This window comes from Zeus faber, assembly GCF_960531495.2.
Source record: "Zeus faber genome assembly, chromosome: 7".
Classification (NCBI taxonomy): Eukaryota; Metazoa; Chordata; class Actinopteri; order Zeiformes; family Zeidae; genus Zeus; species Zeus faber.
This window is the reverse complement of record NC_137203.1, coordinates 24,535,766-24,559,556: the sequence shown is the minus strand read 5'-3', so window position 1 is coordinate 24,559,556 and position 23,791 is coordinate 24,535,766. Positions and strand designations below refer to the sequence as shown.

General features: G+C 40.3%; 1 protein-coding gene across 1 annotated transcript; it reads right to left on the bottom strand.

Annotated features, from left to right (window-relative positions):
- Window positions 1-492: 492 nt before the first annotated feature.
- On the bottom strand, window positions 493-20,847 carry piwil1 (piwi-like RNA-mediated gene silencing 1; the record flags this gene model as incomplete). The annotated part of the gene is made up of 20 exons (XM_080004579.1): window positions 493-609; window positions 686-833; window positions 922-1,047; window positions 1,119-1,272; window positions 1,352-1,422; window positions 1,501-1,604; window positions 2,551-2,751; window positions 3,873-3,945; window positions 4,055-4,242; window positions 6,558-6,672; window positions 7,061-7,178; window positions 12,206-12,332; window positions 12,458-12,566; window positions 14,483-14,680; window positions 15,224-15,304; window positions 15,582-15,703; window positions 15,807-16,021; window positions 18,015-18,143; window positions 20,370-20,472; window positions 20,773-20,847. 20 exons carry the CDS (start codon window positions 20,845-20,847, stop codon window positions 493-495), a joined length of 2,574 nt encoding a protein of 857 aa, XP_079860705.1.
- Window positions 20,848-23,791: the final 2,944 nt, after the last annotated feature.

Below are 23,791 nucleotides of genomic sequence, written 5' to 3'. Positions count from 1 at the left end.
AAGGATTCTTACAAACAGGAACTTTACATGAACCATCTCTCCCAAAAAGGTCTTTCTATAAAACAAACCAAGGATATCCAAAAAGTTAACCAAATACACTAGAGTGAGAAATCACATAAAATGAGTGCCCCGCATCATTCCTCATATTCTGTTTCTGCAAGCCAACACCAAATCCTTTCAAATGATAAATAGTTTTATCACAGAATCAAAAATGAACTGATAATTGAAGAGAAATCTACAGTCATAGATGTTTTACTCACCGGAACACAAATCCAACCACAACTGAAACTAATACTTCCATGTTAAACCACGAGTAATTTGGTCAAAATATTCTCAAGTATTTACAAAGTCAAACATCATGTTAAGTGAACCGCTGCTGATGAGCTTGTCAGGGGGCGGAACTGTCCAACAGACGTTCTATCCAATGTTTCAATGGACGCAAAGAAAAAGGAAATCATTTAAAACATGAATTGAACAATCCAATCAAACAATTTAAAGATAAAAGAGGTAGTCGTCCAGCCTGGGACTGGGCTCCCTGTGGATGCTCTGACCCACAAGGAAGGCCAGCTTGTGGGCATACTGACAGGGTGCGGGAACTCTGATGATTCCCTGGAAAGGACACGGTTTCACCATCAATAAGTCACACACCTGATTTCACTAAAATCCAATGCAGACCGTCTCCTACCTGCCAGTTGTAGTACATGTGGCACAGCTTGTAGGTGAGCCTCTGCATGTGGTCGGGCTTCAGGCCACTGGTGTCATACACCACGTTGTAGTGCGTCGGGGAGACGCTGCCTGTCCGGACGGCCTGGCTTACGATGAAGAAGTCGTACCTGCACAATACCAGAATGCAACTCAGGTATACAACAACTGCACCTGAGCGGCAACAAAGTTTCTCAACAGAACAGACAATTGGCGCACCACTCCGGCCGGGTGACCGCTATGTCAATGACTGTTCCAGGCGGAGGGTTGGACACCTTGCCGCCGATGTGCGCGAAGAACCTGCTGGAGACTCGCTTCTTCACCACCACCACTGTGAGCTTGGGTCTGGGAACGACATGCCACTTTTAGCCCAACGGTGATGAAAGCAACAGAATCAAGATGGCCTTGTAGCTTACATGTAGTCCTGCCCGATGGACTTGATGGACTCCATGATCTGCGGCACCTCATAGCTGACGACGCTCTGCAACATGCCATCACCCACCCCGTCCCGGTACACGATGATGCGCGAGGGCAGGCAGCTGTTGAACTTCAGGTAGTCCTTCAGCGCACCTGGAGAATTCAAGACTTTAACTACTGTTGGCAGACATAAATCATCCATCAGATTTGATATTTGAGGAAAGGACTGTACCTATCAAGGCCATCTTTAGTCCATCCATGATCTCTTGACCTTTTCCCTGCAGCACGCACTTGGAGTACCACCTGTGGAACCATGCCGACCAGTTAAAAATGTCTGGGTGAAATCTCCGGCACTACACCATTTAGACAGCAGAGACCCACCTGGACATTCCCTGGTTCAGACTGGCCACCAGAGCACCAATGGATCGCTTCCCAGCAACATTATCGTGGTAGCAGTCGATTCCCACAATCATCAGCTGCTTGAGCTGTTCAGCAAGTTTGTTCCAAGTAAAACATTAAAAAAATATCAAATTATTGTAATGATTAAATTGCTACTCAATGGCAATACATTTAATAATTTAATTAAAGTTATTTAAGGGAGCTCAAATATCCAATTAAAAAACCTCAAATGTAATTTGCTGTCCGGCATGATTATTGCAAAGACTGTGTAAGGCTTTTATTAGACTTGTGACAAACTACCTCTTATGTGGCATCGGTTTCTTCAAATCCAAACCAACTCCAAGCAACTAAATTTAAATCACATTGAACAATTACAGTACTTCACCACGTTCTTTAGAGGCACAATCAGCTACCGTATTTTTTTATTAAGAGTAATCACTCACGAAGCTGAGTTTTAAGCTGTGCTGCATGAAGGTCACATGTGAAGCAGTGGCTAAGTTCACCCACAGGAACAGCGTATTCCATTTCAGGCAATCAACAAAAATAATTTGTTAGGGTCAGATTTTTTTTTCCCCAGTTCTATTATAATTATAATTATAAATACTTACAACTTATAATTAGAACCACCTGCTAATGACTCACTTTACCCAAGTCTTGTCATACTCTATTTTGACAATTAATGTTTCGTAGCCATAATATAACAATGATACGCCGTAGAGCCCTTACCTCACAATGCACATTCATTCAACATGGCTCCTGATAATATTATCTTCTAATAGTAGAAGTAGTAGATTCCCGGTAGAAAGCAATGAATGCGTGACTAAAACCAGATCAATGCCTCTGGGATTCACAAGCTTTGAGACAAATCTTCCTTTGGATAATAATAATAATAATAATAATAATAACAATAATAAAGCAGGGAATTCACAAAAGTTGCTGCAGAGACTTTGATTTGTGTCATAAGATCTGTCACATTTCAAGCTGAAACCTTAGGGCAGTAGGGTATTATTTTAAATTCAACTGGGCACTTACAGGGATCTCCACGCTCCATAGCTCTCCACCCATCTTGCAGATCATCTGCAAGGCTATCTTGGTCGCCACAGTCATGAGTGCCTGGGGTCGGCTAAGAGTACGGGACACCACACACTGACTGGGGGTGGGGCAGTCCACACACAGGTACTTCTTAACGCTGTCGTACTTATCTTTTCTATTGCTGGGGAGGATCACTACCACCTGGGGAGGGGCGCAGTGAAATGAGCCAATACGATATGATGTTGAGACAAAGATGCAGTTACGTGCAGGAAAGGGATGCAACTGTGAGGAATTTTTCTGGACAACACTGGACAATTTTACAACTGGGGGGGGGGGGGGGGGGGTACATGGTGCTGCTTTTGTTTCGGAGTGAAATAAAAAGTAAAATGAAATAAATCTAAAGTTAATTTTTTTTTTCTCAATGTGTTATTGAGAGAACAACAGCAGACAGGACTGCGACCGCAAATTATGCATGGAGAAGGAGACCGGTCCTGATTTAGACCTGATCCAAGGTCTTCTATAGCTTTCTTTCTCTCCTCTCGTGTTTAGTGGAATGTGACTCCACAGATCGCGCTCTCTGCTGTGTACTCTTAAAGCTGCTTTCACACATGCACTGCAACCCTGAAATTATCCAGGCATTACCCGGAGGAGCTGTATGTGTGAACACAAATGTCCCAATCATTTGGACTGGACCTAGCCAGAACCCTAGTACAAAGTCTGTGTAATGTCCGATTGAGCCCATGTGTGAACAGAGCAGAATGTTGATGAAGTCTACCGCACGTGCCAGTTATCCCTTCGTGCGGATCTTCGAGTGTGGAGGGTAGCTGCTTTGTACTCCTTTCTGCTTTCCATTATATTCCTTTCCACTCTTTCATGTTTATTATGTCCAAATACATGGAGTATCTACAGCAAAAAAAGTTAAGTCTGTAGCATCGTCCTCCATCTTGGGTGTGCTGAAACTCCACAGCGTCATGTCCTGCCTCCTGCACGCTCTAAACCAAGTATTTACAGGTAGCGTAAACGCGTCTGACACGGACAATCTCCAGCTGTGTGCTGCATGTGTGAAAGGGTAACCCATGTCCAGACCTGATCATCCGGATAGCATGTGTGAGAGCAGCTTAAGTATTTGTACTTGGTATTGATAACACGCTTAGTATTTTACAATTTTTTTTAATTGAGGAATGTGGGTGCTGATATGCGGAACTTTATTGGTTTTAGAAAAGAAAAACGACAGTGGGCAAGTAATGTAATCTGTGTTATGGTGTATCGATGCCCGGTAACCGTGGGAAGCCTAGTGCACGTAGTATGTCTTGGGGACAAACCATTTGAGATTGTGGTCCAACATTGTGCTGCAGGGCTCGGAGGAGAGACTCTTGATGGTCCTCATACTCCACCCTATTGAGATGTGGTGACAATTAACCACCCAAGTTGGCACTAAAATCAATCTTTCCTCACTAAAATATTTTAGACAGTGGCCAACACACAATTCTTGCCAACAACTCACATGATGGGCCTCTGCATGTGAATACCCATCGGACCGGAGACCTTGCTGAGGCTCTGCAGCAGGTTCTGAGCTTCATTGATGTTTCGACGGGAGCTGAACATCAGCCAGTTTTCAAGTTTGGGAGCAGTGATCAGAGGCAGCCCACGCATCTCCTTAGACCAGTCAGCCATCCATGGGTTGTACTCATACTGCTCAAAAAAAGATTTGGTATAATTTTGTTTTTCAAAACCAAAAGGGCTCAGTAAGCTCCTGAAAAGAGTTTAGTGGCAACAGGCAAGATCGGTGAAATGCAATTAAACAGGTTTCAGTTGATCAACTTGCAACTATAGTTCCTGCCATCCCCCTGGCAATTCACAGCAGATCCCCCCCCCCCCCCCCCACGCTACTACTTAGCATCAGAAAGGCAAAGTGAAAATGAACCTAGCTGCCATTCAAGCCAATGCTTCAGGGTGGAAGACTTAATAATAGATGGTCTACTTGCATGTCAATACTGGTGCAATTTAAGGCAAACCAAGGCAAACAAAGTTATAATTTGCATAAGTTCATCTGACTGGAGGGGAGGTGTCCAGGATAGTATATATACTATCCTGGACACACTACTCACAAAAAGTTAGGGATATTCAGCTTTTGGGTGAAATTTCAGGATGAACCTAAAATGCACTATAACCTTTACAAGTCAACTTAATTTGACCTTCTCTACACTTTTGAATGTACATGTCCAACTGTTCAATGTTTCAGTACTTTTTGCACAACTTGCTGTTCTCTAACAAGGAGCTGAACAGCAAAATTCACAACAGGTGTTTGATCCACGAATCTACCAAGGCACAGGCATCATCGTCTTGCATGGGCCAGGGAGCATTTACGCTGGACGAGGGACCAATGGGCCCCAGTGCTGTTCTCTGATGAAAGTCGATTCACGTTGAGCAGAAATGATGGCCGCCAACGATGTTGGAGACGTCAAGGAGAGCGCTATGCATCAGCCACTGTTGTCACCAGATGAGCCTTTGGTGGTGTTACAGTGTGGGCAGGTGTCTAGTCAATACAGAACTGCCCTACACTTTGTGAATGGTACAGTGACAAGCCCATACTACCTGAATAACATCATTAATCCAGTCATTGTGCCCCTGTGTAAACAACACAGGCCAAATGGAGGACAACGCTCCAGCTCATCGAAGTCGCTTCATTAGGGAACGGCTGCTGGAGACTGGGGTACCTCAAATGGAGTGGCCTGCACTTTCTCCAGACCTGAATCCCATAGAAAACCTATGGGATCAGCTGAGTCGCCGTGTTGAGGCTCGTAACTCTGTACCCCAGAACCTCAATGACCTGAGGGCCGCCCTTCAAGAGTGGGGCGCCATGCCTCAGCAGACAATAAGTCGACTTGTGAACAGAATGAGAGGTAGTTGTCAAGCTGTAATTGATGGTCAAAGGCACATGACAAGTTCTTGAGACGTTGACATTTTTTGTTGTATATCCACCACTGTTGTTGGCTTTTGTTTCAATAAATTGAGAGAGATGAGGAAATGACCATTGCATACTTCTACTTAAACACTCTTACTTTCATGATATATCACTGTAGCGTGAACCATTTACATTTTCCATAAATTTCACCTGAAAGCCAAATATCCCTAACTTTGTGTGTATATAATAATAATTTTCCTTAATATTTATTTATATAATATTTAAAAACATATCTCATTAAAATAAATGAAACCAGTACTTTAGTTAGTTATTTTGTGTAGAAGAAGGTATGAACAGTGTTTTTCCACACCAGTAATAGTATAATAACTTATTAAAATAAACAGTCAGACCAGTGTGCACGTGCCTTTGCTTTGTGAACCTGATGTGACAGTGGGTGCGCTCCTTTTTAGCCAGGGCACCTCGCAGCAAGGGAGGACTATAGGCTGTCTCTTACAGAGAGGGAGAAACATTTGCCGGCGGCAGGAGACGGAAACTTAAAGTAACAACACAAAACTGAAAAAAACAGAGGGGCTCATCACCAAGTGACTGTTCCCTTTGTACCAACAAAAGAGCTGTTCAAAATACTGTAACTGGATCATTCGTGAACGACGCAACACTAGCTAGAGCAGTCTGTAATAAAGAGGGCCACCTCAAGGGTTTATTTTCCGACTGGACACCTTGTTTAATTGCACTCTTTACAAAAACATTTCTATGTAGTTTTATCTCCTGTTTCTATTATAAAGGCTTCGTAGGCACGCGCAGTTGAGAAAAATAGACCCCGCATGACTGATGCGGCGCTCCAACAGTGGATTCAATAGGAAGCAGCCCTTACGGCACGCCATACCCATACGCTGCGCCAATGCGTCTGGTGGACTTCTACACGATACTGCAGTATGTATTGAGCTGTAGGGAGCGTATCGAATTATTTGATATCACACACCTAGGCTAAATTCCTCACATCGTGAACTGTTTTTATAATAAGCCTTCAATATTCTCATTGCTCTCCATTAGAATGCTTAACAAAAAACATTCGATGATCTACCGTCCGTGATCCCTGGATCATCCTCTCAGCTGGGAGGACTCTGCCATTCAGATTGAGAAGTTCATTATCAAAGTTGAGACCCCAAGTGTTCAGCTCTGACTGCGCTTCAGCATTTCTGGAAGGATAAAGTGGAAATCTGTAAGATTTAGTTAAAAAATAAATACTCCCACATTTGATCTTTTTTTTTTTATTATTATATCGACTTTTCAAAGCAGAGCCGCTCAATTTAATTGTGTTATGCATGTCTTTTATACGCCATTTCCATTGTTGGTGGTAGGATGTGCCTTTCCAAGACATTTTTTAAAAACAACACACAGGCAAACATGACAAAGAAAAAAACATTGGATTTTATGGATCGCCGCTTAGGTTCCATAAATTAAGTTCATAATTGTTATGAATTTCAATTAGTATTTTGAGGGGTTTTTTTTTTTTCCATTTTGTTACCCAGCCAGCACGCCCCAGGCTAACAATTTAGGATGTAGGGCCATCTCGTCATGACTCACCTTTGAATGCTGTTGACAAATGTGTTGAGGCGTCCCTCCCTCTGTTCCGGGGTCAGCCTGGTGTAGGTGGCCAAGTCTTTCATAATGTTGAAGTCAGTTCGCATCTTATCAGTTAAGCCTGTGGTGGGGAGGGAAAAACAAAATCAAGCACACTTCTTAAGAAACACTGCAAACATTAGACATAACTGAGAGGTCAGATCACCGATTTTGATGACCCTGTGTGTGTCACGGTTATCAGTACAGGTATGCCTCATTTAACGACCAAGTTACGTTCCTAGGACCAGGTCATTAAGCGAATGGTCGATAAGCAAGGACCGGAGACAGAACAGTGATGAGATGTATACAGTCTATATATAGTACATACAGTAGGAGAAACTTGGAGAGGACAGCTGGAACAGAGCCCAGGCAGAACTATTATTGGGGCGTGGCTGAGCCATGCAAGGACAGTGACTGTCATTATATCCCCCTCAATGACATAATTTTGCGCCGGTGCCTGGAAACGCCCCCAGGCTGCATTTGTGGAAAAGCAGTTGCAATGCTTTCTGTCCACTGGGGGGGAAACCAATGGTTTAAAATGTAAGGCAACTGGTGTATGTTCTGTACATCTAATAGAATCAATATATACATCTAACATTAAAGAATAAATGGTTTGAAAGAATGAAGTGGGGTTTTTTTGTAGATGTATTTAATGGAATAATCAAATGAAAACACTGTGCGTAACAGGTGTTTTAATTTACATAAAACAAATGTGAAATATTGCAACAAATTTAATGGCAATACTTAATGTATCGCAAAGCGCAAAACTCTCCATGTGTTTTCATACTGCAGGAACTTTTTCCATCGCTCTAAGGACTTTTTGGAGGAACCGTCCACTTTGTGTCCGCACTGCAGCCACTACTGTAGGAACGATCGTTGTTCTTAGAACACTGTTTTGAGCAACTCCCGCTCCAGTCCAGGGACTGAACCTTCAGTGATGGATGTGCCAGGGATGGGACAAATAAAATAAAAAGTATTTTTTATTGTTGATGTATTTAATTTTACAAAGTAAATTGAATGAAACAGAAAATCACAGAGCGAGCCTGTGTGTTACGAAAGTGGGAACAAATTTTTAAATTATATCTTGTAGATCTAATATAAGTGAAGATCCAGCAACTGGACTGAGTATTTCTCGCCTCAAATTTGTTCAGAAACAAATTTTAGTGGATTGATAAGATGGTGAAATCTGTGAAAGTTACGGAATAACAAAACGGAACTCATGCTAAAACCCCGTTGGATGACATCACATCAGTGTCAGGTTCTCCGGGAGCTCCCCCAGGTCCTAATGCCCCCCAGGGAGTCACCTCATGTGTGAAAACGTGTCGTATGGTGAGGTCCCAGATTATATATATTCCCCATCCACACATACAAATAGTGTGCCATTCTCATCTGGTTTCATACTGTGCTTGAATAAAACTTTCAAAACAGATTCCTCTGTGACGATTGAATGAGCTTGAGACAATGAATAAAAACAACAACAAATAGCAGGGTAAGCATTGAGGTGACAATGTACATAATAGCAGTATAAGGTTTAGAAGATAAGGTAGTTCATTTATTTGAGTTACCATATTTCCTCAAATATAAAGCGTTACTCAAATAAAAACCGGGCTTCTAATAAATGCCGGGGATGTGGTCAACACAAACAAATAAAGGCCTAAGCCCTACCTCAGATAAGACCAGGGTTAGAGGAAAATCCAAGGATGAACTACCGGTGCCTGTTGTACAGCATGTGCACAGTATGCCGATAAAGCATAATGTACATTTTCGCTGCTTTACTGTAAATTGACAAATTCATGAATACAAACATACTATCTTCAACACTTTGTTGTCTTCAACTGATTGTGTGAGAGGTAAACCTAATTCTGAAAATTGGAGCAGGTTTTTTTTTTTTGTCCTACGGTGTGCCGTTTGCGCACCATACAAGTTATTACTTATTACTACTATTCTATGGAAATACTTATTGGAAGTATATTATTAGTATCTATCGATCCCTGTTGCTTTTCAGAACTACAACTAATGTGCACGCACAAGTGTAATTGACCGTCTGTGCATTAAGACTTGATTGTATGAGATTGTTTTTATCTGTATTGTTACATCACCCTTTACTGTTTCACATGTTTTTGCTGTTTTACCTATTGCTTCCTACTTTGTTTTTTGTATCAGAGCCTCCCAGTCTACAACTTTTACAAAAGGCTACAGTACTTTTCTCTAATTGCCGCAGTACCCATTGTCGGAGTGACTACGAAGCAGACCGCAGATAAAGCCTTGGGCCATCTTTGCTTACACTTAATGGCCAGTCATTGTGTCACCAAACAGGCCTGGAAGCCCTCACACCTAACCCATACATATGCCAACACAGACCCATTGATGAAAATCTCCAAATCTCCACATCTCAATGGAGCAATCTACTCTTTTCTCACTGAGAGGTAAAAATTCCTCTCTTTAGAGGGGGAATCAAATATCCAGTTTACCATCTATGGTGATTTATTTAATAGTTGGCAATTAATCCATTAAGTAAACCATGGAGCTTAAACTGTATCAACAGAAAAACAATCTTGAGTGTTCAGAGGGACCCATAAACTTTTTAGTCTAACGTTTGTAAGTTATTATATCCCTGGTGTTGATTTGTTGATTCAATCAACTTTTATTGATTTAACATTTTGTGCCAGTAATTTTTGGAATTTGGAAAATCAATCTTTTAGATTAGGGGGGGTGATGGTGGAACCGTTTCTCCGACAGAGGCTCAAATGCAGAAATTTGTCAGTCAAATAAAAATTAGATCGTTAAAAAAAAAAATCATTTTTAAATCAAAAGGCAGAAAACTAGAACCTATAAATACACACACTTGGCCACTTTAAAAACTTCACTTTAATGTATCAAGTATTGCATATCTGATTTGTCTTGCCTCTGAGTAGTATATTGCAGTTTTTGTCTTACAACACTGTCTCTTACCATTCAGTGAAACACTGCATTGTTGTGGCCCACAACTATTTAAGATGTCCACTATGCTCACTGTCATGATTGTCTGCATTTTATTTTGTCTTTCATTTAGGTAAATACTTTTATATTACTTATACTACTTTCCATTTTCGATTTTTAAATTTTGTTTAAAAATGAACTGTATAAATACTCTTCTTCTGTTTTTAAATACTGTTTTATTTTAATCACTACTATACCCTTATTTTACATATTATGTAAAGTTGAATTAGCTCTGAGACAAAGAATCTCATTACTGGTAATGCTTGCATTGTTATCAAGTATTTGACAATAAACTTGAAACTATAATTACATAGACCTAGTTTGAGTGCTCTCATTACAAAGCTATTGATCTTTGTAATTTAAAAAATTTAAATTAAAAAACAGCTCCCATTTTGAAATTAAAAAGCTGTGCAACATGTAGATTAAAATAATTAAACCTATCTTTATTCATATGACAAAAAGACAATTGAACTTTGAAAGATGACCTCTGGCCAGGGTTCAAAGAACAATCTCTCAGGTAATGAGTTAGGGGTGAAAATCTGAAATCTCTCGGGAATGTGATGTTTTTTGTGATGTTAGCGCCATCTCATGGTGACACTGCAATTGAATAAATGGGCCTGTTCACAGTCAAAATTAAACAGGCCCTGTCAGGACACATGAGACTGTCAGCCAGCTGGAAGAGCCCTCTTCAAGTGGGTCCTACTGTATAGTGTATATAAAGGGTGATGCACAATGAGATGCTTGATGTTGAGACGCCACGCACGCAATGGCACGCCGGGGTATTGTATGCCGCGCACAATACAGACTGCTCAGAGAGCTAGTCGTAAGTCAGAACGGTCGTTAAACAGGTAGGTCGTTAAGTAAGGAGTACCTGTATAATAATTTATAAACAATCTATTCACCGTTACTATTGTCAAGACTTGACAGGTGCAGCTACTTCACTTTGGTATTGGCTTCAGTTCTGGAAGCATCTTTACAAGTACAGTGGTACTTTGACTTACGAGTTTAATTAGTTCCGTGACAGAGCTCGTAATTGCATCTGCTCGTATAGCAAATCAATGTTCCCCATTGAAATTAATTGAAATGCCATTAATCCGTTCCAGCCCCCCAAAAAAAATACACCCCAATTTTTTAATAACAAATATTGTATAAATACATAATAAAACACTATCAGGCCATCTCCTGCGAGCTGCTTCTCCATCAACCACACCAACAGCAGATCCTCCATCTTTTCATGGACAGCGGTCCGCAGCTTAGACATTTTAACGCCCTTGGCTTGCGTAATACCCTTTATGGCCTCCTTCTGCTTCAGTATGGTACATATCGTAGAAGTACTACGCTCGTACTGCCTCGCCAATACCATCATATGCACACCTTGCTTATGTTTTTTTATGATTTCATGCTTTGATTCAATAGACATCATCCACGTCTTCTCAGCACTTACTTTCTTAGGACCCATGGTTAGAAAAAAAAAAAAAAAAAAAAAAAAAAGGCAAAATAACTGCATAAAAAGCACAAAACACGAGCACAAAAGAGATGTTCCCACGGTCAGGTAACCACGTGAAGTGAACGCATGAGACGCGGGATGCTGGCCGGATTTGCTCGCCAGGCCAACTAGTGGCGGCGTACCAGAAGCTCGCTCCTCGTAACTCACATTTTTGCTCACAAATCAATACAAAAACAAAATCAACGGAACAGCCTGTAACTCGGAAATCTCGTATGTTAGTGCACTCGTAACTCAAGGTACCACTGTACATCAATGCAGAACTGGAACAAATGCCAGCATCAGTATCTCTGCATCCCTAAATTATGATCGTCCTCCACACATACAAACACAATATATTATTTTTGGAACTTGTCATTTCAAAGTAGCCTTTGTTTTTCACTTCTCAAGATGGCCTTCAATGTTATTGTGCAATACAGGTGCTCCTCACTTACCGATCTACCTCTTTCACGACCGTTTGGAAGACTGAAACAATGGTAAGGGGGCAGGTCCTTGCTTATCGACCAAGTCGCTTAACAACCTGGTCGTAGGAACGGAACTTGGCCGTTAAGTGAGAAGTACCTGTACATTATGCAATCTAATGGAAGGTTTCAAGGGCCTTCACCTGTACCTGTGAGAGCCTTTACCTGTGAGGTAGCAGAACTCGGGGACCAGCATGGCTGGACCAGGTGGAGCAGCCCCAGCATGACTGAGCCTCTTCACATGGCTCGCCAATAAGACCTGGTTGCCATCACTGATGTCCAGGCCATATTGCTGATGAGACATTGTGCATCATTACATAATAGGGCCAATGTCCTGCATAAAAATATTCAACAGCAAATACTATGCAAATCATCCCAAAGCTCCTTGTGTAAAAATGCTTACAACAGAGGACTTACAGTCTTGTAGTAGTTCTTGAAAGAAATATCTGAATCTCCTCTCTTGAATGTGTTGTTGGGCGTGTGATCCCAGGCAATTTCATCAATTCTATAAGTCTTGTTGTTATACCTGAGAATGAAAGGGTTTGTCAAGACTTCTATATATTGCATTATGCTCTGCAATGACATTGGAATGTCATGTCTTAGAGCTGAGTTTTTGATAGACTTGGGTTTAGAACCACAGCGGGGTAACAAATCAACAAAAGCAAAGTTATTTATTTAGCTTGCTCAGACAATTAGAATGCTGTAGGAATACTTCAAATGATACAGACACTTCTATCTCCAAGTATCTTTCCACTTAAGTACACTCCCAAAAATAACAGTCATTGGTAGCAGAGTTCACACGAAGGTTTTTTTTTTGTTTGTTTGTTTTTTGTTTTTTTAAATTGTGGCAGATTCTTTTTGATTTGTTTGAACTAGGCTTGGAACCTACAGTGGGGACACTTTATTTAAAAAACTGAATTATAAATAGTTCACTAGTGCCCCTCTAAGGCAACATGTTAAACCCAATGGATAAGAAATATCATCAGATCCAATATTCAAGTGTATTTTGTTTCCTCTGCATTAAATTCTCTATCTGTGGATTACATTTTGAAAGCCAACTAATAAAGACAAGTTTATTATTCAGAAATCAAACAGGATATGCCACCATTCCTTCACCTGTTTCAACCCTGTCAAGCCAACAACAGTGACAGAAAACCAAAATTGCGCATAATACACGTTTGTCTCCACAACAAGTTCTTTAGGTCACAATATTGTTTAATAGGCTACTCAGTTGCCATATTTCCTACCAGACATTTTGACCAATGACATTTTGATCAACATTTGACAGCTACGCTTGATACCGGCTCATAGCCGGCCAATGCAAACTCTGGTTGGTGGCATTTGTAAGAAAGGATTTACAACCCTACTGCGTTGGAGAAAATGTTTTCAGAATATGATCCATATACGAGAGCCTCGTTTGAGTAGTGCTCTACTCAACTTGCAGTAAAGTGATGGTGGTTTGTGGTTTCTTGTTTACAGAAGAGAATACTTGTTTAATACTGTATATAACTTACATATTATTATTGATTTGTTTGTTTTTTGTAATGCATGTTAAACTGTATTCCAACTTTCAATTCTTGTTATGAATAAAAAGGCTAAATATCGATATTGTATTGCAGACCTGGCAACCTTGGAAAAATATTCAGAGTACCACAATAGTGTAACAGGGAGTCTCAGAGTTACTGCAGCTAAATTACTGTTATTCACACCGTAGCGTCTCGTAACAAGGCTAATCACCGCATGTAAGCGGCTATCGGTAGCTATATACACAGTATACAAATTTATCTCATTAGTATATACACACCTTGAAATGCATCATCTCACAAAATTACCGAACATGTTTACCAACTAGAGATGCACCGATTGCAATTTTCTTGGCAGATTCAGTTTTTTGTTTTTTTTTAAAGTGATCTGCCAATTCTGACAGATTCCGATTTTCATTCAGTTCATAATAAAATAGACTTAAATATCTTTTCCATTGTTGTCCAATCATTTCAAGTTTATATCCATGATCGGATAAATTCTCATAATTTGGTCTCATTGGGTACATCTGCTGTACGTCATTGACAAATAACGTTATCTGATCATGCTCACGTGAAAGGACAGCTGCACATACGGACTACCACCACAATAGGGAGATTGTTGATTTTGACTGTCTATTATTCACTATGGAACAATAATACAACATAACTGTCCTTGAGTTCCAATAAAATAAAAAACAAATCTTGATTTCAAATACATACCTGCGTATTTTGACCAAGAACTCTAGTTGGTACACAAAATGCATAAAGGTTGGCAGGTTTGTTATTGTGAGACTATTGTGCAATCCAATTGTGAGATCCAGCTATCCCGGCACAATATAGGATGGTAAACTAAACCATGCTGAAGAATGATCCATCAAAACTACCCGAGTGAGAAATAACCCAAACATGTCAGCCATACTTTGTGAGGACTATGAGTCCAATCAGCTCCTTTGCGCAGGCCTCAGGAAAGCGCTGATTTCCACACTGTTGTCTCAGGTTACGCATGAAGTCCAGCACCGTCTCACTGCGCAGCACCTTGTGGCTTACATCGCTACACAGCATGATGCCGGACTCATACTGCAAGATGGTGGTGGTGAAGCCTGGCCAGATGGTCAGCCTGGGGGGGGCAGAGACAAATGTTCCAGGTCTGGCTGATACAAGTATCCATTAAAAAAAGGTCATCACTGGAAAGATGATTTAACATCAAGATAACATTGTCTCGCTGATGAATAAGGGATGGGTTCATGAAACACACAAATAAAAAACACTATACTCCCATACAATCGTTTCAATTTTTGAATGGATGAGAATTGTAAAGGCGATACTTTGAAGTTGTGCAAACATTCTCCATTGAAATTAAACACCATGAGCAACGGACAAATGAATTTAAATACAATTTTGTTCCACAAACACCTTTTGTACTGTATGCCAAGTAAATTTTACTGAAAGGTTGGTCACAATTATCATTACGTACAACATGCCAATATATAGCATAGTGAGCCATCCAATCAATATGTTGAAACAAATAGTGACCGTTTGTATCAAAGTCAAATTGTGAGAAATATCCAGCATTTTTATTAATATCCAACAATTTAAGACTTTTAGTAAGATAAAAGATTTATTAGCTACGGTCCTTCACTTAAGGCTGGTGACATTGTACCTGTGCTGTGGGATAGTGAGTGGATCACTAGGGCTATAGTAGTGACGTCCAATCTGCTGCATGTTCAGTATTCTCAGGATCCTGTGATGTAAATAGTGTAAGCCAGATCAGAACAGCACCTCAGTTGCAACTTCGTTTTGACTAAACCACATTGAAGTCTGATAAAGGTAACCTATAATACATTTCGGCAGAGGCATTTATACCAAATGTTTGTAAACATTTAAAATCTGAAAAGAAACTATGGTAACTGCATAGAGCTGCTATGAAAGTTACAGGCAGCATAATTTTTTATACCATCACAAAGATTTGTGACTTGTGACTTTGTGACATGACTTGTGAGGATCCTTCCCAAACGGACCTTCTGAAGATGATGTTGTAGAACTGCAGGCACACTGGTGAAGTAGGAGGGAGTTCGTTAGTGAGAGTGATCTTCACTTGAACCTTCTCTCCGTGCCTGGTCTCACTGTGCAGCACTGTCTCCTAAAACACCAGGAAAGATCACCATTATTCTAGATGGGGGAACTTCTCTGTGGTGGTCAGAAGAATTAGTTTGTAGACCGAAATGAGCCCCAGTAATGTGTACCTTGCTGTGCAGCCTGTGAGGCAGAAACAGGATGCCTCCATCGAAACAGCGTGCTGAGCCGAGGGTTTCATCGTGCTGAAAGAGCAGAGCTGAGCGCAGACGCCGAGATTCCATTGGGGGTTGAAAGTCGACGTGGTACTGATACAGAACCCACTGGGGGCGTGACACGATGTGGAAGAAGTTTGCCCTCAGTGGAATGATGGAGCCAGAGGTACCTAAGAACATTCATCAAACACATGCTGTTCAAAATGATTTATTTTTAAGTTATTTGTTTTTGACACGAGGGCGCCTTTACACTTTCGAGCTTTACCTTTCTCCTTATATTAACTTTTTCCAGGCCTCTATAAATAAATACTTGCTCACTTCACACAGGGATATTTTAGCTGCTGTTCAGAAATGGCAAGGGGGCCCTGTTGTCATTTTAGTCCTGTTTACTAAGTCTAATTGTATTAAGTTTAGGTCACTCAAGTGTTGTGACTTGTGCAGTCACTTTAAATTTGAGCAAAAGTTCTGTGAAAAATAAACAAATCTTATGTTTGAACTCAGCACACGGAGCTCTAATCGAGCTGAGCTGTCTTGGAGGAGTTGACCCATTACATGTACTACTGCTCCATCAGTAACAGAGGCTCTTGTAAACTTTGATAATGATAAAAATGTAGGAAATGATTGAAGCCCAAGCCGTGCCGAATGAATAATCACAACAGCAAATCAGCCGCGAGGTACTGCATGGAAACATTTGGTCTTCTATAATGATCAATAAAGAAAAGGCTGTTTGCTTACTTTGCAAGAAGCAACATCCTTACAGTCCCTCAACAAATCAGGGCCATTTATCGACTTGATCAAATAAATAGCCTTCTTGTCTTGTTATTACTTTATTTGTTACGCAGGTTTAAAACTTTTTGGGATAATATAAAGAGAACACAGGCTAGTTGCAATGCTTGATTTTAAATAACTGCACAATAATGAGATTATTCATCATAATAAATCGACAATATAGTGATCATTAATTCCATGAAGTACATTGATGTAATTACATAAATCAATTTGTACTTCTTAATCATATTTGCAATGGGGTGGAGGATTTGTGGAAAAGTGGCAAAACAACACAGTCAACACTGAGCTCCACAGTAGTTGCACATGATTGTTTAGTAGACCCATTATGAGTTGTTGGATTTATTTTATTTTATTTTTTTTTTAAATCAAAGGCAGTGGACGGTAGGCTTGGGCAATAAGACAAATATATCCGGAATTGATGTTTGGCTGGGGGATTTGTCCTTTTATTTCACTAATTGAATGACCTGTAAAGCGCAATTCAATGCGTGCGTCCTTTATGTCCTTCGGCTAAATGGCAGTGTCTGGTTTAAAACCAAGATAATCACATATAGGATTGCAGAGGGGGACAGGGGCACATGAAAAGGCGCATTGCGGCGCCCGCGATCCGATCCCCCTCTCCCTGGAAAATATATCGACAATTGCCGGTTGTTGGGCTGACTGTTGCCGGTAGGAATGTATTGACATATCGCCCAACCCTAGTGGACAGCTACATACAGTTAATGTAGATGGACATACTGTATAATACAATGCATTGTTTAGAATGCCTAGTCATTTGTTATGCGAACTTGCTCATGCTGGCAATTCTCTCCTCTTACTACAAAGTGCAATTTCAACTAAGCGATATGCAAGTGTATTTTTACATTTAAAGGTGCAGTGTATAGAATTTAGTGGCATCTAGCGGTGAGGTTGAAGAGCTCAACCAACTGAATACCCCTCCCCATGGCCGAGCAACATGGCGGCCACAATGGAATACTGTGGCTACGAAACTCACGAAAGACCCTCTCCAGAGCCAGTGTTTGGTTTGTCCGTTCTGGGCTACTGTATAATAAACACGGCGGTGCGGCATGGCGGCATCGGTGAAGCATACCTACTCCCTATGGAAAAAAAAAACAAAAACAGCTCATTCTAATTAAACGGAAAGTCGCCAACATGGCTCTTATTTTCATAGGATTATACAATAATTAATAAAAAAATACTTGTGAATATTATATTCCATTTCTGCCGAGTCCATTCCATAAATTCGACCCACTACACCTTAAAAACATGAATTCATATCTGTAATATCGGTATTTGGTGGAAACCTTGCAACCCAAGTCTTGCACAGCACCATTGTGAAGGCCCCTTTACATTGATGGACATCATAAATTAACAGACCGCTTTTTGATGCCTTGACATGCTCCATAGCCTGTCTGGTGTAAATTCCTGAATCATTAAAGTCACAGCGTCGTCCCCCTCTCTCTCCCAACTTCATCTGATGAAAGCCTGCAGAGATCTGTAAAAAAGCTGATTGGGGGAAACGGGATTTAGATACAAACTTAGTCACATTGAAAACACATCAATGAGCATCAATGGGGGGGGGGGTGCGCTAAGTAAATCAGTGTAACAATACTTTTTTTTTCCCCCAAGCAAATATTGTATTAAATTACAATTTCATCACAAGGCCAAAAACAAGACCGTTTGATACTTCTAATCTTACTTTTCACTGAATTAATCTTTTAACATTTCCTTTTTTCATCACATGAAAATCCAAAATAAAGACATGGCCTTGATATCAGCAATGCCATCAATTCTCGCAGTGCCTTCCACACACACAGCATAATTAAATTATCCAATAAGTCAGCAGCATTCAAAATATATATTTTTTTTCACTAGACATTTAGATGGCTAATTTCGCCTAAATATGGTTGATAAAGTCTGGCAAGACTAGCACCTATTTTGCTCCTTTTTATTGTTTAAATAGGTCTCTAAGGTCTTTGAAGTTTTTTTCTTGAAAATCGACTCAGATGATGCATTCAAGCCATTGTAACATGCCTCTTATACCACAATTTTCCAAAACGGTGTGTTTCAGTGTGTGTGTGGTTTTAATTGTGAATGAGCAGCCAAGCCCCTAACGGGGTTTGAGCTCTACTTGGGGCTCCGTTTTATTTACGTGGTCAACTTTTAACTGATTTCACCTTATCAGTACAACGAAATCTGTTTCTGAATAAATCTGAAGCGAAAAATAAGCAATCCAGTTGCTGAATCTTCTGTAGGCTTGGGAAACCGTGCATAGAACATAATGTGGCAAATGTGGTCCACCAGTTACAGAAGTGCAGGGTTTATTATTTACAAGTAACGTATTTACACAAAAACATACAGTTTTTACTAAATCAAGTCCCATAGCAACGGAAAGCAATGGGGAGACTGTGACACAGCATGGGACACACAGGCTTAGTTTGTAACGGAACAGAACCGTTCCGTAACCCAGTTGTGTTTAAAAATGTTGTTTCATACAAGTTAAGAAAGACAAAAATATAGATATTGAATAAAAACACAGGAAAACCGCCATGGGCGCACGCAGCGCAACGCTGTCTGGAGGAGAAAAAATAAAAATAAAACACCGCTCGAATTCTGAGTTAGGTGTGTGTCAACTCGCTGTCTGAGAAAACAGAGCAGGAAGCACAACTGCTACCGGTATATTGATAGTGCTAAAAATTAGAATTTGAGAAATGAGAAGCAGTTTCAATACTTTAGAATCAATATGTGCTGTATATTACATGTAAGCATGTAAGTATATAAAAATGACGTCGGCTGATATTGATTATCTCAAAATATGATTAATCGATCGACTACTAGTCTCCTCAATCAGAAAATGTTTAGTGGTTTAATTTTCATGGGCTTTGACAGCACATCTTCATATCACAAAAATACTACATTAGGCTTTGGCAGATTAGGGTTAGGGTTTTCTGATTGAGGAGACTAGTAGTCGATCGATTAATCATATTTTGAGATAATCAACATCAGCCGACGTCATTTTTATATACTTACATGCTTACATGTAATATACAGCACATTGATTCTAAAGTATTGAAACTGCTTCTCATTTGAGAGGGTGAGCGGTGTTCTGGTATTGCATGTAAAAATTTACTTTGATGTCCCTCTCGTTGCGACTATGTGTTCTTCTAACCATTATTTTTAAAGTGTATTCTTTTAATCAACTACGACTACAGAAATCGCATGTGACAACGACCTTAGTAGTAAACAAATACAGGTACTCCTCAAGTCGTACATGCTGCGTCTCAACGTCAGGCTTGTACGTCTGTTTACACCTGGCTTTAGAGTGTGTCTCCACATGCGTCTTGAGTAACCACTTGTGATAGGATTTCAGTAGCCAGCTCCATATGCAAATCTAATATAATCATACAGAACTAACATTTATTTTGTTTGCATAGTTCCTTACTTGTATGGAAAATGAAAAACATACTAAGAATTGGAGTGGAATAAAGTGTCAATCACTGATTATAATTTTGCTCGATCGACCAAGCCCATACTACATTTTGCCACTTTTTTATTTCTTTTTTTACTCCTCATGCAGCCCTAATCTTGACATAACTTATAAGCTGGTCTAACACATACCTTTATGAGCTTGAGTCAAAACTGAGCCACAGTTTGGATATATTCACTAAAATAAACAGATTTCAATTAAGTACACATTTCTGATTACTACTTAACAAAAAAAGATCTGCCTACCATCTGCAGGCGCAGGACTGGGGGCACCCCTCTGTCTTCCCCGTCCAACTAGCTCACACTCAGCAGGTGCCTGAGGATTTGGTAAAGGTTCTGGAGCCTGGGACTACGGGGGGCAGAAAAAAAAACCAAAAACCTAAAGCACTTCTATTTGGTTGCTGACGGATTTTCCAAGCAGGAGATTCTGGAGCTCCCAAGGCCAAAAATCAAGGGTTCATAGAGACTATATCAAATGAAATTTAACCATTAATGACTTCTCTCAGCATTATTTTTCCGGTCATATGGATTAAGCACAATACATTTCGCACTATTTTTGGACTGCCTGCTCTTGCTGCACACTTATTTTGAAGTTATATTCAAGAACTTTAAGGACTATAGAAGTATGCAGATTATTCACTTCTCTTACCATTCCAGGCGCCCCCATTTCTTGGCCGCGCGCGCGACCTCTTGCTCTTGCTCTTGCTCGAGCCCTGCCAGTCATTGTAATTCCTGAGATGATGGGTTCAAGTTCAACACAAAAAGGTTCACAAGAAATCACATACAGTGAAAGGGTTTTTTGTCTAAAATTAATATTCATGATAACATTTGGGATTAACCTCCCATCCTTGTAATGATGCATGGTACCCGTACAATACATCTTGGGCCTCGAAAATCGAATCACACACATTAGAAAGAAATGAAAGAAAAAAGGCTCAGTATCCATGATGTCAATAGAGAATCCACTTAATGGCACCTATACATTGTAATGTATTCTATTATTTTGACTACAGCTGTATGAAAAATGAATTTGTTTATATCAATATTGTATTACCATGAAGATAGGTCCCACAGAAATCATGGCGAAGGGGATAATGAGTTCACCTAATTGCCTCTTTCACTCAAACTTAATACAATTGACATTTAAACTCAAAAAGGTGAAGCATGGCTCCTGTTAAAACAAGTGGCTGCCTCGAGGAGGGTCTCCACCCTGTGATAATACAGAGGACGGCGACATCTAGCGGCCAAACATTTAATTTGGGCTACTTGAACATACTTTTTATTAACGGGGTATTTACAGGCACCAGCAAAACTAATTGAAGACTCAAATACCTTCATGTAGGTAGCAAAATCGTCTAGGGTGGTGATTATGTTGGTATCATTTAAGAAATTAAATTCATTTGCTTGTTAAACGGGGAAGCTCAAACTGCTGCTCATGGAGCTGTAGGAGTGTTTAATTATCCTTGAACCATGGATCTTATACTAGTTCCAACCAGGCCTGGCCCCAGGCAAGGCATCATTTTGCCGCCCTCTCTGTTGACGGGGCGGGGTTGCAAAATACCCGCAGTTGAATTCCAAGTTTGCAAGGGGTCCCCCCCCCCCCCCCGCAAAATTCCAATTATAAGATCTTCACAGGGTTTTAACACCTTTTTAAAACCCCAAAACAAATCTGCAACAGACTCGTGCAGGTGTCTCGAGTTACGCTTTGTCTCTCATTCCTAGTAGTGGCCCCACTGCAACATTACAAGTGGAAAGCTTGGTGGAATTTAAAGCCACGGCTGAAGATAATAAAACACTCCTGTAGCGCCACAAGCAACTCATGACGGCCTCCCACGTGTTGAGCCGGGCTGCATGCTAGCAGTCCGGCTCACTAACAGTTAGACGGTAGTTAGCCAAGTTGTCTACGCTAATTGGCTAATTGGCAACGACGCGTCCAGTAGCGAGGTTCAACCACAACCAACTTTGATAACAATATTTAAGCAATTAATTCACATTTGATTCTATTCCTCATCATAAGGGCGGTTCATATACTCACTACCACCGCCGAGGAGCTTTCAACAGGTGTGTCCTTGATTAAGGTTTGCGGCTTTGGAGTGCCGCGCTTCCCATTATAAAAAGCCTTCTCACGCACGAGGATTCATGCGCCGACGGGGTTTTTTTGGGGGGTTTTTTTTTTTTTTTTTTTTCCCTCTGACGCGTTGCATCAAAATCGAGGTGCGTACGTATGGATATCAATTGGAAAATCGAATTAATCTGAATTGTTCATTGAGAATGTTATTCACTTATCGATGACGCGTTTGAAAATAACATGGACATTTAGCGTCAGGAACTACTTTGTTTGGCGTAATGGTATTAATTTTATTTCTCTGTGTGTGTGCAATATAAAGTATGGCCGTTAGAGGGCAGTAATATACAATGCGATACATCCGGATGGTAACTACACAGCTCTGTGAACGCAGCAACTCAATGTATTATAATGCCACAGTTGACTGTTATGGGACATAACGCTAATCTTGCAAAGCACGGAAAAACCATGCATACTGCACATATATACACATGTGTACGCCTCAAACAAACACATAGATATAAAGAAGGTCAGATATTTTTTTATTTGTATTTGGTATTTATTTTTTTTGCATGATATGAATATGGCTTTCTGATTTAGATTTGCATACAGACCTAATGAAGGAAACAAGTCAAGTCTGATGGTTATGGTTTTGATTTAAAAAAAAAAAATATATATATATATATATATATATATATATTCCAAACCTGACAAAATCCTTCATAAAGCATCTCTTAATGAGTTACCAATTCTTCATCTGCACCATTTGAAACAGCACAGGGCAGCTTGCAGAGCACTTGTGTGAGATGTGAGGGCGATTACACATTCAGACCTGAGGGAGTAGTCTGGGAGAAATAGCTTCAGTCACTGGTCACCTGTTAGGGAGAAAGAAAGAAAGAAAGAAAGAAAGAAAGAAGGGACATTCTGCACCATTAATTTAATTGAAATGATACAAACGTCATCATATCTTCCCCTTTCTCAACCAACAGCTCTGTAGAAACACTGATCTAGATTACAGCCATTCTTATAATGTGATTATAATTATATGATACAAACAATATAGACAGATACAACACACACCCAATGGGGTGTTGACTAATACAGATAGAAACATTTTTTGAAAGAAAGTGAAAAAGTCAGTGCACACTTTTATTCGCCTTTAATGACAACTCATTTTGTGGACTTTAATGCATATAGGGCCTGGTGTCACGAGTTCCCTGAACTAGACAGTTATTGCATCGGAGTTTGTGTAATAATGCCAGGTCACTAACTCTCCTGTCATTTCAGATCATGTCACTTCCTCTTGCCATGCACTCACCTCATTCCCTTCACCTATTTTCCCCGCCCATTTTCTCACCTCCAGATCATTCCCTCATTAGTCCCTCAGCTTATATACCAGTCCACTTCCCTTTGTTCCCTGGCAGATTTTTTTGTGTGTTATGCCAAGTGGCCCAGCATTATGAAATCCTGTTTGTTTGTTTTCTTTCCCCCTGACCTGCCTATTCCTTGTCAGATTTGTTTGCCTGAGTGACTGATCTCCGAGTTTTGACCTTGCCTGTTGCCTTAAGTAAATTGACCTCTCCTTGCAACTTGGTTTGTCTCA